Source organism: Antennarius striatus, chromosome 9 (genome assembly GCF_040054535.1).
Source record: "Antennarius striatus isolate MH-2024 chromosome 9, ASM4005453v1, whole genome shotgun sequence".
NCBI classification, from domain to species: domain Eukaryota; kingdom Metazoa; phylum Chordata; class Actinopteri; order Lophiiformes; family Antennariidae; genus Antennarius; species Antennarius striatus.
In genome coordinates, this window is record NC_090784.1 from 8,687,604 (window position 1) to 8,702,237 (window position 14,634).

The 14,634-nt window shown below is 40.4% G+C and overlaps 1 protein-coding gene across 3 annotated transcripts in view; it reads right to left on the reverse strand.

Annotated features, from left to right (window-relative positions):
• The window catches only part of LOC137601018 (ankyrin repeat and IBR domain-containing protein 1-like), a 41,686-nt gene that overhangs the window by 22,046 nt on the left and 5,006 nt on the right, over positions 1-14,634 (reverse strand). For all 3 annotated transcript variants that reach the window (XM_068322998.1, XM_068322999.1, XM_068323000.1), the window contains exons 3-9: positions 14,228-14,525; positions 13,421-13,603; positions 10,655-10,772; positions 7,023-7,228; positions 2,397-2,485; positions 2,130-2,274; positions 715-881 (exon numbers count right to left, since the gene is read on the reverse strand). In XM_068322998.1, coding sequence (XP_068179099.1) covers positions 715-881; positions 2,130-2,274; positions 2,397-2,485; positions 7,023-7,228; positions 10,655-10,772; positions 13,421-13,603; positions 14,228-14,525 — 1,206 coding nt within the window. The remainder of the gene's footprint in view (positions 1-714; positions 882-2,129; positions 2,275-2,396; positions 2,486-7,022; positions 7,229-10,654; positions 10,773-13,420; positions 13,604-14,227; positions 14,526-14,634) is intronic.

The following is a 14,634-nucleotide window of genomic DNA, read 5'->3' on the forward strand; positions in this document are numbered from 1 at the left end:
CTAATGTTTCTCTGTAAGACAAAATAAACATCTATTCATAATAAACAGCCTATTCGATTAAAGATAAAACATATTCTAAGCTTTATATTACATCCAAATATGACACATATTGACTAGAATGTTTACTGCTATATACAGAATTAAAGAAATTACCACATTTTCATTAAGACCGATCAGCCATAACAATATCACTGATGACAGTTGCAGTCAAAAGCATTGACAATTTCATTAATATGTCACTCTCCACTATTTGTAATATACCGCATTGCACGTCGAAAAAATGGCTGATGTAAGGATCTGAGTGAATGTGACGGGTGATTCTGATGGCAAGACAACTAGGTAAGAGCATCTCCAAAGCTCCTTTGGTATTCCTGGTCTTCAATGGTTTGTCTCTTCTGAAAGTAGTCTAAGGAAGTATGCTTGACCCCTGTCCATCTCCAAAAGTACCTACAATGGACATACGGTATGTGCATCAGATCTAGATCACAGAGAACTAATTTGGGGAACAAAAGGGCCATGTTAATCAGATCCTAATCCAATCAAGCAAATGTGAGTTCTGTGGAAACAAAACATTGTAATTGAGAGGACCTACAGGATCTGCTGCTAATGTGTTGGTCCCAGATACGGCATCACATCTTTTACACAGGTCAGGGCTATGGCAATAGTTATAATATTGTGGCTGATCGGTGCATTAAATGTGGACTGATTACTGACCAACAGAAGAGATGGCCTTTTCCACAATCAACGGCAGGAGCCCGAAGGAGGGGAAAGCTAAGAGGGTCTGAAGTGGAGCTTCCAGGGCCCTGGGTACTCAGTCTAACTGCCCTTTCACATCCTGCCTCTGGGCACCAGCGGATTGCTGGATTGTTCTCAACAAATGCCTGTTGAAAACAGAAGAAACAAACAATCTTTTGTTGACCTGTAGGAGTCATAGTGAGCATGACACCTGCATTTATTTCAACCACAACATAATCTTTCATAGTGTTTGAATGTTTTCAAGCTGCTCCCGATCATTAAATATGCACTCAGGTCATGAACTCCTCTCGTCCAATGAAAAACAAAATACTGCTTTTTTACAAGCTGAACCCGTGAATTGGTGTACGACAAGGCGAGGACGATCGATCAAAAGAATCCAGTGTTTTATAATAGAGTTTGTGTTAAAGTCCTCATTAATAAACAAATGGTGAATGCTGAGAGGGGGTAGGAGTGGTGACAGACCAATCAGAAGGTGAATGAAAGATGTTATCAATACTTGTTTGTAGTCTTAGACTTTTGTCACCTATGACCGGCAGGAACAACCAGCGATGCATGTAAATGTGTATTCACCTCGCTTGATATTTTATATGCCTTTTTAAATTGAAATGAAAAATCATGTTATTGAATTAAAAAAAATAAAATAAATTAAACAATGACATACCAATGGTGTTGGTGGTGGTCAAAGTTAAAATGTCTTCTAGTCTAAGTAAAACTTACAAGTAAACATTGAGTAATATCTTGTATGACTGTATCTTCACATAGTGAATGTAAGTTTTCAATTGTTGAATCTCACATTTATACCTGCATAAAGTAGGACAGAAATAAAGATAGTTCAGCTTGAACTGTTGTCTTTAGTGTATTTTTGTAGGTAAACTGAACAGAAGAGTTTTTCCTCAGAATGCAGAAAAACAACCCCATTTTTTTAAAAATTTCCGGGGGAGGCCCCCCGGACCTCCCCACGCCCCACGTGGCGAGCGTTGAGCGACGAGCATGAGTGTCGTCCGCCCATGTGCCACTGTCTTGGACACTGAGTGTGGCTTTTTGTGGCTTGCTCAATTCTTTTACACTGAGCCACAGTGGCTTAGTCATACTAGCTCGAACCAATATCGAACCAATTCCTTTTTCTACAATAAATCATCCAATGATCAGTCACTTTTTAAGATTTCTACCTCTTACACTTTGAAATTACAGCATAATTTTAGCAATAAATATGTATACACGTTAAAACCAAAATAAAACGAATGTCATTCTTGTATGGTTAGCAGTTGGACATTGGCATATAAATAATCAGCTTCTAAGATCACTTTACATTGCATTTCTTAAGATCAAGTAAACTATGAAGCTTTCCTCTCAATATTTTTCCATCTACTTACCTTAATATCAAACTGGAGATAGCGTTTGTCCATCTCTCTAGACACCACACTCTCAATGACTTCCACAGGCACTTGCTGGTAGCAGTCAAAGGCTGGGCAAAAGATGTTGTGAGCTTCACCCTCTTGGATCTTCAGATTTAGAAACCTGAGAAAATATAAATACAGTTCAAGTGGGTATGGGGTACACAAAAATTCAGACTATCTGTGATAAAATTGGTTGTACCCCATGAACCAATCTGTAGAGGTTGTAGGCCAAATGTAACTTACCCTTCCCAACATCCTCTGCAGAACTCATGGCCACAGGGCATGTCAACAGGTTCCTCAAAGATGGAGATGGATGACATGCAGATACCACACTGTGAAACAAAAAAAATACACTCTACGACTTGGTAATTCTTAAAAAAACTCAAACAATCTTGGAGTAAAACTAATGTATGGTTACATCACCCATTGAATCAAACAAATGTTGAAACTATCCAGGCTCAAAATCTGGTGGATAGTAATGGTAATATTCAATGGCGTGAAAATATGAAGAAATGTACCTTAAAAATGAATGAAGCCAAGATAATGACCACTCATTAACTCACTATTCTCTCCATGTTTTACTAATTTTGTCTCAGGTTTCTGTGGAAACTTGACATATGAACTTCAACTGGAGACTTGAGACATGAACAGACACAAACCGGGACCAAGACACACACAGGCCTTGTTACAGTGAAAAACTGACCCTTACTAAAGACATAAAGGAGGCAGTGTACTTCTACAATGCAAGTATTGATTCAAGAAAGAGCAGAATGTGACATAATCAACTGTAACCTTTAAAGGGGCCCTTGAGTACAGCAGGTCGATTGGCACAACATAGTAAAGACAAGACTTTCTGGTCGGCAATAGGCCTACATCTATTAATCTATATGTGTCTCACAGCCATTGTTGTGAGACTACGTACCCGACAAAAGAGAATGAACTTTCATTTAAATGTTTGAGAAATTCGAACTAGAAACACTGATTATAAACTGCTACTCAGAAAGCACTGTATAGAAATGTGATAATTGGTGAATGGGCAGCAGTTACGGTGCCAGTGAAACATTTGGACACAGTTTCTATGTAATGTTGCAACACCACACCACTAACCTTCTGGTAATGACACAACTGTACTACTGCCACAGAAGGATTTTATGCATTATTTGATATCCATAAGCAAGATATATAGAGATATATAGATATATAGATAGATAGATAGATAGATAGATAGATAGATAGATAGATAGATAGATAGATAGATAGATAGATAGATAGATAGATAGATAGATAGATAGATAGATAGATAGATAGATAGACTGTATTGCCAAAAGTATTCGCTCACCTGCCTTGACTCGCAAATGAATGTAAGTGACATTGTATTCTTAATCCATAGGATTCCATGAGACGTTGGGCCTTCCTTTGCAGCCATAACACCTTCAATTCTTCTGGGAGGCTCTCCACAAGGTTTAGAAGTGCGTAAATGGGATTAGTTGGCCATTCTTCTAAAAGCACATTTGTGAGGTTACACTAATGTTAGACAAGAAGGCACGGCTTTCAGTCTCCACTAATTCATTACAAAGGTGTTCTATCAGGTTGAGGTCAGGACTCAGATTAAAGGTTAAAGATCTTTATATGTCATTATACAGATGGTACAACAAAATTAAGAGGTCAGATGGAGAGCTGGTCTTGAGCTGCTGCACCCTGAGTGCGATGCCACTACAGGCCAACATGACCTAATATTCCTCAGAAGCATGTTTTTCATGCTGATGGGGGGAAACTGGAGAATCCGGAAGAAATCCATTCAGACACGGACAGAACATGCAAACTCTTCACAGAAAGGCCATGTTGGAAATGCTTGAGAATGAACCATGACCTTCTTGTTATGAGGCAACAGTGCAAACCACTATGCCACCTTGTCGCCTGTGCACTCAGTCATACATGTCTTTATGGACCTTGTTTTGTGCATTGTTGCACAGTCATGTTGGAAGAGGAAGAGGCCATCTCCAAACTGTTCCCACAAAGATGGGAGCTTAGAGTTGGCCCTTTAGTTCCTTTCACTGGAACTAAGGGGCCAAGCCCATCTCCTCCTCCCTCAACAAACTTTACACTTGCCACAATCTAGTCTGACAAGTATCGTTCTCCTGACAATGCCAGCCCCAGACTCGTCCATTAGATTGTCAGATGGAGAACTGTGATTAGTCACTACAGTGAACACATTACCATTGCTCTAGAGTCCAGTAGCGGCGTGCTTTACATTACTGCATCCAATGCTTTGCATTGCAATTGGTGATGTATGGCTAAGACGCAGATGACCATTCTTATAAAAGCACATTTAGAGGAATGGGAAACCCATTCCATGAAACTCTATGAGCACTGTTCTTTAGCTAATCTGAAGGCACTTGAAGTTTGGAGGTCTGTAACAATTGACTCTCCAGAGAGTCGGCAACCTCTTCGCACAACTCGCCTCTGTATCGGCTGATCCCGCTCTGCCCGTTTACGTGACCTACCACTTTGTGGTTGAGTTGCTGTTCCCACACGCGTCCACTTTCTTATGATATTGCTGATAGCTGATGATGGAATATTGAGGAGCCAGGAAATGTCACAACTGGATTGGTTGTACAGGTGTCATCCTATCACAGTTCCACGCTAGAATTCACTGAGCTCCTGAGAGTGGCCTATTCTTTCACAGATGTTTGTTAAAGCAGTCTGCATTCCTGGGCTCTTAGTTTTATATACCTGTGACCATGGAAGAGATTGGAACACCTGGTTCTGATTGTTGGGATGGGTGAGTGAATACTTTAGGCAATATTGTGCAGGGCAGGCAATATGGGATTTACTTGAGTAATCAGCTTTCCATGATTATGCTCACAAATGAAGTAGACACTTCAAAGAAGTTTAAAGAAAAAAAGCAGAAACATTTGCCTCTTCATGCTTCTGACCTCTTCTTGGATACCCTGACTGTCATCAAACACACTTGATATTTCAAATTGACACTCTTCTGTTGTGAGTGGCGCAACTGCCATCAGTGTAACGGACTTCCCACATTACCTGACTGCTGCTTACAAAAAAAGACTGCAGAGAAAAATGTCAAGTATATTTGATAATTATCAAGAAATGTATGGGCAAGGTCAGGATAATGGGAGGGGAGTTAAGTGGGTGGCGGGGGTTGCTGTTGCAGAAAGAGGTCAATAAGGCTCTATAATGTCCTTGTAAATCTTAAATTGTGAAAAAAGCTTTCAAAACTTTATTGACAGCATGAAACGTTTATGACTAAGAATTACTGTTATTACATGTTAATTTAATTTCCTGCCGTTTATCTGTCCAGCTTGCAAGGCAAGTAGCATCAGTTGAGAAGCCACATTTCCATCCCAGCCACTTTTCTGGTGGTACTAAATCAAGCCAGAAGGTAAAATCCCTCCAAGCCATCTTGGGTTTGCCTAACCCTAACCTTTCTCCTCATTCACATCGTCCTGAGGAGATGTCCTGAGGGGGTGAACCCTAACCAAATGCCTGAACCACTTCGCTGCGCTCTGAGTCCCTCGTGAATGGCTATTTGTTTTGATTATTATGTTTGTGAAAAGCAGAAGATTCTGATATTTTTCTTTGCGAGTAATATTTGACTCATTTAGAAAAACAATTTAGCAAAAGAAAACTATTACCAGACAGCTATGAATGCATAGTCAGTGCAGTATCCTCCTGTGTTATGTAATTTTTATATATTATTTAATTATGCAAGTATGTATGTTATCAGAGGATCAGCACGATGAGCACAGCAATTGAGAACTGAACAAACAAATCCAGAGAATGAAGCTGTCACTTTTGAAGGTGAAGGTGACTTTTGAAAAAGCAGAAGGTCACTTGGCCTGTGGGTAGTATACTTCTATTTCGTAATCACCTGTTTTAGTAAGTATTTTACTATACCTTCATGATAAGAACTTGCCTATGACCAAACTGCCAAACCACTTCTCCTCCTGTTTAAGTTTGTAGAGCAGACTTCAGTCATGAATATTAATGTTTGGTAGTAATATAATACTGTCATATAATTAAACTTTACACGGAAAGGCAGATGTGGTAGTGAAAATTTAAACAACTCAGCAGATATTCATCAGGACATCTGCAGGGTGGTAGGGACCCCATTAAAGCAAACACTGATGTACAGTTTTTATGGGCACAACACTTGGTACAATAAGTCTTTGGACCTCCAAGCTACTTTTTTCCCTTTAATGATGTTAAAATGTCTAGATCAAGAGACCACACACCACCCAGGTGACCCTCGTCCTGTGGTTTAAGTAATCAGTACAATAACTGAATTCACTAAAACGTTCTCATCCAAATGTCATACATTCATTCATTTTCTTGAAGACCATCAGTAATCGTCTCGTCTTCAACCATTTATTCGAAACTGAGCCAAAGCCAGGAGTTAGGATACATCCTGGACAAGTTGCCAGTTTATTGCAGGCCCACATATAGAGAAAAACACCCACTCATGAACACCCTTATACCTACTGACAATTTAGAGTGACTAATTCACCAATGTTGCATCCTTTTGTAGGAGAGAGGAGGCCAAAGAACTTAGACTGAATCCATGTAGACATGGGGAAAAAATATAATCTCCGGACGGAAAGGCCCCTGGTGGAATTGAACCAAAGACCTTGCTGTGGGGCATTAGTGCTACCTAATGCCTGCCCTCTTATCCATACTTTCTCTACCACAAATTTTGAAAAATAAACGCAACTGTCTAACTTTTTATTCAAACTTGGATCCCATCAGTTTACTCTGACTCATAGGCCTTAGCACCAGTTAGCTGTGATCTATTTTGCATCATTATCTTATTCTATTAAATGTAGTGAAAAACAACTCTCAAGCTCTCACCAGAGAAGAGTCCTCTGTAGGCATGAGGCTGATTTGGTCAGGAGAGGTGATAGAGGAGCGGTTGGTGCGTGGCGTCCGGGGCGAGGGCAAGGTGTCCCAGGCATTGCAGCCACTTGGAGGTGGGTTGGGCATTTGTACCCCTGAGCGTTGGCAGCATTCCTCTGCATTGGTCATCCAGGCTTCTAAGAGCTTCTCTCTGTCCCAATCTGTTACCATAAAGCAAACACACATTTACAGAAAAACAAATCTACCACATAAAAGCAAAAAGAAGAAAACTGACAATTAATGGAAAAAGCTAATTGATTTATTAAGAGCATTTTACAGAGGTTTGGGGAAAGAGTTTGGGCATGAGGCTGATTTGGTCGGGAGAGGTGATAGAGGAGCGGTTGGTAGTAAAAATAAGCTGAGGAATGGGAAAAGTGAAAATGTATGAGAGGTGTACAGTGCAGTAAACATCCTTCCAAAACTTGGTTCGTCAAAGATTGAATAGCCTGTTGGGCATTTAAAGGGGGGGGGGGCCCAAACAATATTTTTACCACTATATGGGCTTCAATAAGCCATGTGATAAACAAATAGACCAGGCTCAAGAATACAATGCTTTCTAGAATAACTCATTTGATCATAAGAGCATAAACAACAGAGAGATGTTGTCATATTTAACAAGAACAGTATATCTTTTAGGCCTTAAACGGGCTTTAATAACCGCCACAATCATGTAACAGAATCATAGCCAGCCTGCTAAGACATCTAAATTCTCATTTCTTCACAGCAGAATATTAACATTTTTAACACCCCATTCTGTGTAATTCATAGGATTTAGTAAGTGCATTGCAGAACCTGCAAAAGCTCACACAAATCCCACTTCTGTGGCAATAAGCCTTTCAAACTGTCAACAACATAGACCTACTGCCATCTGCTTTTCTGTTGTAGAACAGCTATTTAACCTCACAAAAGTGCATGTGCTTTTTCAGTATAAACATTGAATTGTGGAGTGACTTTTGGTCCAAAATTCCAATGAAGAAAAAGTGCTGTTCTAAAATAAGAAGCATGTCCCGGTCAACTGTGCAATTAGGCCACTATCACTCCTCCAGACACTTTTCTCCACCAATCAAATGACTCAGATTCTAAATGGCCTCATTTAGATAATGAATATTGCAACAACTTCCCCAATCTCCATTCAATTAAAACTCATAAATGAATATGACCCTATCTTCATGCTTTTGGCCATTGAAAGGAGTCCAAAATTAAAAGTCTACACATTTGGTCTCAAGTATCAAAATTAACTAAGGCATGGAGTGACTGACCGGCTGGGAGCTTAATGGGAAGGGATGGCAAATTGTGACAAGAAAGAAAAAGAATACTTTAAAAGGAAAGAGAAGTAAGGATGCGTGGAAATGCGTGAAAGTTTTTACAAGAAATTAATGACATGTAAATCAAAAAAATGTCTCGCAAGAACATCATCCAAAAGACTTCAATTTTCAATTCCTTTACATCCAGTTTCCCTGAAAGAGGTCAAAAATATTGCAAGTAGTAGCAGTGGTAAGTCTCTCTGCTCCCAAAAGTATGTCTAATGTGTACCACACACAGCTCAACAGCAAGGCACGACGTAAAAAGCACCATATATTGTGATGCAACTTTTGAATACCTGTACAAACATAATCTAAGACATAATAATTTCTCAGGGGTGCCGGTCTTTAAAGGCTTCAATGACATTCTTATAACCATTGTAACTTCAAGTTCATGTTATTGTGGCTTGGTTACATGAAGCTAGTTTGAGAATTTGTGGCTAGGGGCTGTAAATCAAATCAAATCACTGATGTCATTTTAAGTGATTTAAAGTAACAGTAGTAAATTTTATTTTGTCGCTTGACACTATGACATGGGGATATGACAAAATGAAACATAAGAGGAAGGAGGTCAGCAAACATGCAAAACTTTAACACATTATTTGGGCTGTGTACATTTTTGCCACACTTACCAAAGTTCTATTTAATGTCAAATGTGTATGATCAACAGGAACAACAAAAGACCACTGCTTTCATTTTGTGTCTTCAAGCCACACTGCTGATTTAATTTCACATGCTAAACCGGTTAAATGTGTGTGTTATGTTCATTTGGGGATGTTGAGGATGAAGATATTTTACACTTAATCAACATTAACATACTTGTTACATCCCGCTTCAAAGCGATGATGCATTGTAATTGTCAGTGTTCGTGTGTTCGTCCATCTGTTCGTCTGTTTGTTAGTCCACCAAATATCTTGACAACCATTGCAGATAGAAAAGATAAAACAAAAAGCACATTACTCGGACAGCAGATGGATTGAAAGTGAGATGATGACCTTGAAAAAACTAGGTCAAGGTCAAATTTCAACTTTTGTACACTCAGGAACCGGATAAGATAGAAAGACGAGGGAGAAGGCTACTTTCAGGGTACCCTGACCTACCCTTCGCACGCACGCACACACACACACACGTTTTAATGTTCAAGAAAGTCTATTTTCTTGACATTTGGGGATGTTGAGAATGCGGATATTTTGAACTTAATCAACATCAACATACTTATTGTGTCTTGAAATTGGCTTTTAACTCACAGCAATTTAACTTAAATTCGCTGCTCTACACTAGGCATTTTATCTGTGCTGCACTGAAACCCTGTATGAGTTAAAAATGTCAGTGTAAGCTGCCACTGCTTCTTTGTGATGGATACCTACAGTTAGTCGGTGGTAGAAGGCACGTCCACTTTTAACAATGATGCATGGTGTAGAAATGATTATTTTACTAGTAACAATAGACTGAAGCATTACAAGAAATTAACAAAAAAGGCGATGTTGATCATACAATTTTGTCTCAATGGTTGTGGCTGTATTAAAGTCCAGAGTATGTGTGGTAGACAACATTATATACTGGAAATGTTAAGAGGATGCCTTGCCAATTTGTGAATGTAGAGGTGTTTTCTCACATATTTTGGGGAGTGGAGAAACAAAAATAGCATCTTAACGAATGAGAGAATGACATGCTCCCTTGAGAAAATACAAGTGGAAATCTTTGAGATCACTAAGGCTGTTCACAAACTGCCTCTTTAACGGCAAGGAAAACACTAGAGTGAGGCACGATTCTCTATCAGATATGACCTCTCTAATCTAAGCACAAATAAAAGACAAATTTAACAATAAATGCTTTTTTTACAAGTAAACAGTGAAATAGGTTTTACAAAACGAGAAATCTCTGCGGAAACAAGGGATACAAAATAAAATACATTTCAAGATTTTGGCAGGCATGTCTCTGGTTTAAAATGAATATTTGTTTACTGCATTGAACTTTAAGACTCATTTCCTACACCTTTAGCCGCTATGACCTATATTATTATTTAAGAAGATACACAAAGGCAATATGGAAAAACGAAGAATCTGAGGTGTTAAAATACTTTTGGGCTTGAGTCAAGCTAGAAGAGTGGCACATGCTGCATGAGGCAAATTATTTAACCGCAAGGCTACCAGAATACTGCCAGTGCCAACTATTTTACGGAGAAGCAGATACCCTGCATGTATGTGACAGTTTGTGTGTCTGCATCAGTGTGTGTGAGTGTGTGAGAGAGAAACTGACGGTCAAAGAGAGGGAGTTTGGTCGTACCATGGGCGCGTAGCAGCGCCTCTGCTGTGAAGAGCGGAGCCTGCAGCATGTCGGCTGTCTCCACTATCAGCATGTCCTTCAACCTCCTCAGATCCTGAGGCCGCAGGCCCTCATACAGCTAGAGAGGAGGGCATGGGAGAGGAAAGAACAGTAACAACAGGAGAGGAAATGAGGATAGTGACAAGAGGAGAATAAATAGGAGTGGGAGAGGAAAGAAGGGCATAAAAGAGAGTAAAAACCAATCAAACATAAAAGAGTGCTAACGTATAACTAAGTCCCATTAAGCTAACACACTGATGAAGATAGTCATTTGCCTTAGGATGAACATTCAGTGCGACTACTTTGTGTGTGTCTCACCAAAACATCTGTATGTGATGCTCCCAAGAACCTTTAGAACCGTGGGCTGTTCCTCAAGAGAGGACTACAGACTCACAAAACTACAACAGATGTTTCAATTATTACATAATACATCTCTTATTACTGCAGTTGAGGTTCAGAGGGTTTCTCATTAAAAGTTTTTAATTGATCATAATCAGTGCTTCACCACTGACAAAGAAAGAACTGGAATATAAACACTATGTGGGTTTAACTGGGTTAAACTTGCAAGGGCAGCTTACTCATTAGACTACATTTGAATGGTCAATTTGTTACTACAGTATACAGTGTGGGTGTGCCAGATTATATCATTCACAATAATGCTGGTACAAATATTAACATGGTATAAAAATGTCATATTATAGACCCTACAGCGACTGGTCCTGGAGCTCATGCGTCCACAGGTGCAGGGTGCTATGGACCCTCTCCAGTTTGCCTATCAGGCCAAGGTTGGGGTTGACGATGCTGTCATGTACCTCCTCCACCGCACACTCTCCTACCTGGACGCCGGGGGCTGTGCCGTCAGAGTGCTCTTCTTCGACTTTTCGAGTGCCTTCAACACCATCCAGCCCCAGCTCCTGCAGGATAAACTGACCTCCATGGCTGTGGACCCCTACCTCGTGAGCTGGATTACGGACTACCTAACGGACAGACCCCAGTACGTCCGTATGGGGGACTGTTTATCTTCTATGGTGACCAGCAGCACGGGGGCGCCACAGGGGACCGTTCTATCCCCCATTCTCTTCACCCTCTACACATCAGACTTCAAGCACAACTCGGATACATGCCACATACAGAAGTACTCCGATGACACCGCGATAGTGGCATGTATCCGGGAGGGTGATGAGGGGGGGTACAGGGCATTGGTGGCTGACTTCGTGGAGTGGTGCCAACAGAACCAGCTCCAGCTCAACGTCTCCAAGACAAAGGAGATGGTTCTGGATTTCCGGCGGGCACCTCCCTCTCCACAGCCGTTGATCATCAAAGGCAGTGAGGTGGAGGTGGTAGAAAACTATAAGTAACTGGGACTGCAGCTAGACAGCAGACTGGACTGGTCACTCAACTCCAACTGTGTGTACAAGAAGGGGCAGAGCAGGATGTACTTCCTAAGGAGGCTGGCCTCCTTCAACATCTGTCCTAAGCTCCTTTTCATGTTCTATCAGTCCGTAGTCTCCAGTGTGCTGTCATACGCCATTGTGTGTTGGGGTGGGGGGGCCAGGAAAAAAGATATGGACCGTCTGAACAGACTCATCCGCAGAGCGGGCTCAGTGGTCGGGCTGAGCCTGGACTCTGTGGATATGCTTCTGGAGAGCAGGACCATGTCTAAAATTAAGGCCATCATGAACAACACCAGGCACCCCCTACACACCACCTTCTCCCAGCAGAGAAGCACCTTCAGCAGCAGACTGCTGTCACACAGCGCCTCCACAGAGAGGCTGAGGTCCTCCTTCGTGCCCCGTGCCATCAGGGGGTACAATGACTCTCTCAGGAGGAGCGGGGTGGAGGTGGCGAGGTCAGCACGGGGTTGAAAATGGATTTAATTTAATTTAATTTAAATTTAATTTTATACTGTTGTATATATATATATATATATATATTTTTTTTTTTTATACTGTTTTATATTTTAATTCAATTTTATACTGTTTATATTTTAGTTATAGTTTAGTATATAAGTCCTGTTAGTGCTGCACGTGTCTGTCTGTTAGTGTAATGTATGTCCTGTGGTATGTCCTGTGATGTCAGTGTTTCCTTTTCTCCTGGTGTTTATCCAGTATTATTTGTTATGTAATGCCTGAGCAGTGGATATATGCAATTTCCTCCGGGATTAATAAAGTATCTATCTATCTATCTATCTATCTATCTATCTATCTATCTATCTATCTATCTAACTTGTTTCGGCGTTTAATTTTCTTACGCCGCAGACTGCATATGATTTAAAAACTCTGGCAGTTGAAAGATCAGAGGAAGATTTAAACTCCAAAAAGTGTGAAAAACATTAAATTTATTTCACAACCTCAGACTGAATCTCCTGATCCAGAACAAGGTATGTGCGTAGGCTCGAGCAAGACTCCAAGACAACATTCCCAGCTATGAATATCGAACGGCCCAAAACTTATCTTGGTTGACATGTTTGTTTTTTTAATGCAGTCAGTAATTGTGTGCAATATTTTAAGTTGCGATACTTACGTTTTATGATGAGAAGTAGTTATAACACTTACAGTGCACAGTTTTGAATATCAAAAATATCATATTCTTGTTGTCAAGATTCCCTGAAATATCATGTTATTGTTTTATAGCTATACTGCCCACCCTTGCACAGATTCATCTGATATTGATAATGACAGCAGTGTTAGTTGTACACCCTGTGATTTTTGGTATGTCATTCTCTACCTCTCTTCGGTCGAGCGCTGCGTACTCCGCCTCTATACCCTCTGCCTCGGGGGCAAGAGAAAAGACCATCTGTGACTCCAGGCACATGGCCAGCTCCTTGTGGTGCTGCTTCTCTGCACAGTCACATGGAGTCTCGCGGTTTTCATTCTCAGCAAACAGGTCCGCTTGTCTCTGCACCAGGAACTGAACAAGTGAAAAGAAGAGGAACATTTGGATGCATTGCAAAGGTCATAAGCTCACAATTTTCATACGAATTGAAACCACTTCAAATATAGAGTGAAGAATCATTAATTCTATGTTAGTAGACTTTAGAATTATCGCAGAAATTGCTTGTAATAACTGTAAAATAGTATAATAATAATTCTATGTTAATGTCATGTACGTTTTGTTTACATTAATCCTTCATCATATGGATTACACAAATACGTAATTCTCAAAAATCATAAACTGAAAATCGAAACTGATCCCAAGTCTTTAAAGTTGGATGGCTTTTGTATGTGATGCATCCTGTACTACAGATTAGTGAAAGTGGTTTGTGCAGCTTGTCATTTTGTGAAACACAAAAAGAAAAGGTTTGGACCAAACTTGAGCAATAAATGTGTGCCACTTACCTCAAATCGCAATTTGAGTTGACACACTAGCCAATCAAATATTGACAGTGGGAAAGGGCAGATACTGAATAATTTCTGTTAATTTCTGGGGTTACTGTGAACTCTTTCATCTTCCTTCCACACAGTTGCTCCCTGTCCCAATCAGGCTCTTCAGAGAGCATTTTATCAATGAAAAAAATTAATTTCTGAAACTCACCTCCACACAAGTCTTCATGCCTGAGGCAGCAGCATAATGGAGGCAGGTGTTTTTCTTATTGTCAGTGGCATTAATATCAGCGCTCTCATACTCTCCATGGTCCAGCTTTGCTCCAGTCCATGCCAGGACAATTTGGAGGCATTCCGTTCGACGCTGCTGGTCTTCAAAGGGCCTTGAGATCCGAGGTTGCAGTGCCCCCTCTGAGGTCAGGATCTGGGGCCCCATGCAGAGAAGATGGAGACATGTCTCATTGTGCACATTACGCTTGTTAGGATTTCCATTTTTGCTGAGAAAAGACCTAAAAAAAAAAAAAGACAGGGACAGGAATGACGATTGTCATATTTCTGTTCAGTGTTCCATGACCCACAAATAGTTTTATAGGCTATTTACCAGGTGAAACAAACACA